Below are 3,588 nucleotides of genomic sequence, written 5' to 3' on the forward strand. Positions count from 1 at the left end.
AAAATAATTAATAATATTAGTCGATTAAATATTTTTAAGCAGAGGGAAATATTGAAAATGTCGGGGTTTCACAACAGGACTATTATTTTGGTGTATACGTACAATATTTTGTTGTACATGTACAAGTTTGGAATGAATTTTGTTGGTCTAAATCAAATATTGCAAGAAGTATAATAATTTGTGTAACTTTATGGAAAATATTATAAGATGTACCAAAATTTCAATTAGATCATCTAGTCAACACTAAGACTTGAGGCGGCCTGACGGAGGGAGTCAACCCTCTTCTAGCGTCAAATAAATATGTTGCTCTACCTACAGAGATGTCTATTCATCCCTATGGCCAAATTGGTACTCAAATTCTTGACAATTGTAATATTATTTCAGGCTGGAAATGGCGACATGCTTCGGCCGGTCAATAATATCACCTTAGGGTCAAGGCTCTACCCTCAAAACAATCCTTATTGGGTTTCCCCTTCCCGCATATTTGCATTTGGTTTCTACGAGAAAGGTGATGGATTTGCAGTTGGCATATGGCCGCTGGCTGTTGGTCCTGAACGCATTGTTACATGGACTGCAAATAGAGATGATCCACCTATCTCTTCAAACGCCTATCTGGAGTTGACAGAGGAAGGTAAGCTTCTTGTTCGGACAACAGACACTGCCTCTGGATTCATCCCAATTGTTTACAACTTGCAAGCACCTGCAACTTCAGCTTCATTGCTTGATTCTGGGAACTTTGTTCTCTCTGATGGTGATAATGTCATATGGAATAGCTTTGACTATCCAACAGACACCATATTAGGGGGTCAAACACTTCTGTCGGGCGAGAGCCTAATCTCTAGTGTATCAGTGGCAGATAGATCAAGTGGAAGGTTTAAACTGGTTCTCCAGCACGATGGTAAACTGGCGGCGTATCCAGTGAGCGGTACAGGAGCGCCTGATGAGGCTTACTGGTCATACAACGCTGGACTTGAATTTCATGGTTTGTCTCTAGTTCTCACAGAAACAGGCCTTCTTTACTTGGATCCAACCTTTGATCTTAGTAATGACAGCATAGCGCAGGGCTTGAATGTTTCTGAAAGTAGCGAAACAATGATTTACCGAGCAACCCTTGATGCTGATGGCAATTTCAGGCTGTATGCGCACATATTAAGTAACTCAAGCATGATGACCCTATGGTCGGCATTGATGCCATTTGATCCCTGTAAAGTAAAAGGATTTTGTGGCCTTAACAGCTATTGCTCAGCTAATGCCAGCAAAGGCAACGCTACTTGCATCTGCTTTCCTGGCTTTATCTACCATGATCCGGATCCTGATAAGAAATTCCTGGGATGCTACAGAAACTTCAGTTATGAAAGAATATGTGGAATTAGGGAAGATGATTCTTTGTCCAACAAATATTACTTAATCCCGATAAAAAACATGGAAATCAGGGGCGATCCATATGTTAGTATTCCAATGGTTCAGGGGGACTGTTGCAAGTCTTGCATAAGTGATTGCAATTGCTGGGCTGTTCTACACGCAAGTGGTAATTGCAGCAAGTACAAGCCTCCTCTCCTGTATGCAGCCCAAGATCAGAACCATTCAGGGGTAGCTTTCATCAAGCAGAGTCACAACAGTTTCCAATCTGCAGAGCCAAAAGGTAAACACAGGAGGAGAATGGTTCAAATTCTTGCACCTCCATTTGGCTTCCTATCATTTATATTTACTCTGCTTGCAGTCTTGAGCTACTCAATGTACAGAAGGAGAGCTCTTAAATACCAGAAGCTCTTAAAAATGGAAAACTTCGGCCTAAATAAGGAGTTTACTCTTCGGTCATTCTCCTATAATGAGCTCGAGAAAGCTACAAATGGATTCAAAGAGGAGATAGGGTGCACTTCCTATGGGAAGATTTATGGAGGAATCATATCTCAAGGCGATAGAATTGTTGCTGTAAAGAGACTAGAAAAAGTTGACGACGAAGGAGAGAGGGAATTCATAGCTGAAATGGCTGCTATGGGGCGAATTCATCACAAGAATGTTGTTCAACTAGTGGGCTTCTGCTTGGAGGGTGCTAAAAAGCTCCTTGTATATGACTTTATGAAAACCAGATCGCTGGCAGAATGTCTCTCTGATGTCGAAAAAAGACCCTTTTGGAACCGAAGAATGAAACTTGCATTCGACATAGCTCAGGGGATTCTTTATTTACACCAGGAATGTGATACACATATCATCCACTGCAATATTAGGCCGGAAAATATACTAGTGGGTGACAATTGGACAGCTAAAATAGCTAATTTCAGTTCTGCAAAGCTTCTAATTCCATATCAAAAGCAAACTCTGGCCTTGGAGAGACAGGGAAGAGGATACTCGGCGCCAGAATGGCAGAAGAAAGCCTCTGCATCAGAGAAGGTAGATGTTTATAGCTATGGAGTTGTGCTGTTGGAAATAATTTGTTGCAACAGTACTGAGGAAATCAATGTTCAAAGCGCAGACAATAACTTTTCTACTAGGGTGTACGATTATTTTATGGCCAAACAATTGAGAAAGCTCACTGGGGATGAAGAGGTAGATATGGACTCACTGGAGAGAATGGTTAAGGTTGGATTGTGTTGCATTCATCATGATCCTGATCTGAGGCCATCCATGAAAAATGTGATTCTGATGTTAGAAGGTACCATTGATACACCAGCTCCCCTTTGTCCAATCTAGTGGTAGGTAGCTTGTATTGCAGACTAGACCAAGATTTTTTTTTTCCTTTTTCCTTATGTTTTTTTCAATGTCTTTACGCTTTTTTTTTTTTTTTTTGCCAACGTCTTTATGTAAAATTGCATATAATTTACCTTAGTAAAAGTTTCCTGTTATATGTGAATGTAAGCAAGTTGTAATAGTCCACCAAGTTTAAATTTATGAAGATTACTTGCTTTCATTATTAATTTAGCTTACGATAAGCTTCAAACAATTCCTTTTGGATTTGAGGGCACAAGGGGTTGGAATCCTCAGTTTTAAGTGCTGTTGGCTCCGAACTTCAGAAGTAGCAATTATATATTTCCACGACCAAACTTATTGAATGAATTATGGACGTAGGTTTCAAGTGGTTGCTGGTTGGGAGTTGGGACTATGACAGCAATAAATACTAAAAGGGCGTACAAATTTGAAGTGCTTTTAGGGGTATAGAAAAAAATTTCTTTGTTGTTGTTTTTTTTTCGTCTTTTCTCCCTCTGAAAATCTCATGTTTTGATATTTAAGTTTTAAAGTATTTATCTCTTAAAGATTTCTCCGGTACAATGTACATTCGATAGGTTTGAATGCATGATAAATAATCTAAATTTAAATTTAAAATCTAAAATTGTGCATTTGTCTTGTACATCCAATCAGAATAGTTTATACACTAGTAGCAAACTTCTTCTTCCTTTTTCTTTTTTTTTTTTTTATGTTGTGCCGTAGGACAAGTATCTCAAGCTGAAGGGATGGCTTACCCTAAAATTCAAACATTATTATCTATCCCTGATTTGTGTAAACTTTTGCACGTAAAATTTAAACTTTTTCGGACAACTAAACACTTAATAATCTTATTGAATCGTTTAAATAACTCGACAAAGTGGTCAT

The 3,588-nt window shown here is 38.7% G+C and overlaps 1 protein-coding gene across 1 annotated transcript; it reads left to right on the forward strand.

The window, feature by feature from the left end:
- The first annotated feature begins 336 nt into the window (after positions 1-336).
- LOC113698329 (G-type lectin S-receptor-like serine/threonine-protein kinase LECRK1) lies at positions 337-2,691 on the forward strand. The gene has a single exon (XM_072057850.1). The coding sequence runs from the start codon at positions 337-339 to the stop codon at positions 2,689-2,691; it is 2,355 nt and encodes a 784-aa protein (XP_071913951.1).
- The last annotated feature ends 897 nt before the right edge of the window (positions 2,692-3,588 follow it).

This window comes from Coffea arabica, chromosome 7c (genome assembly GCF_036785885.1).
Source record: "Coffea arabica cultivar ET-39 chromosome 7c, Coffea Arabica ET-39 HiFi, whole genome shotgun sequence".
NCBI lineage: Eukaryota > Viridiplantae > Streptophyta > Magnoliopsida > Gentianales > Rubiaceae > Coffea > Coffea arabica.

Coding starts and splice junctions, on each gene's coding strand:
- LOC113698329 (XM_072057850.1), top strand. CDS start 337: ATGGCCAAATTGGTACTCAAATTCTTGACAATTGTAATATTATTTCAG.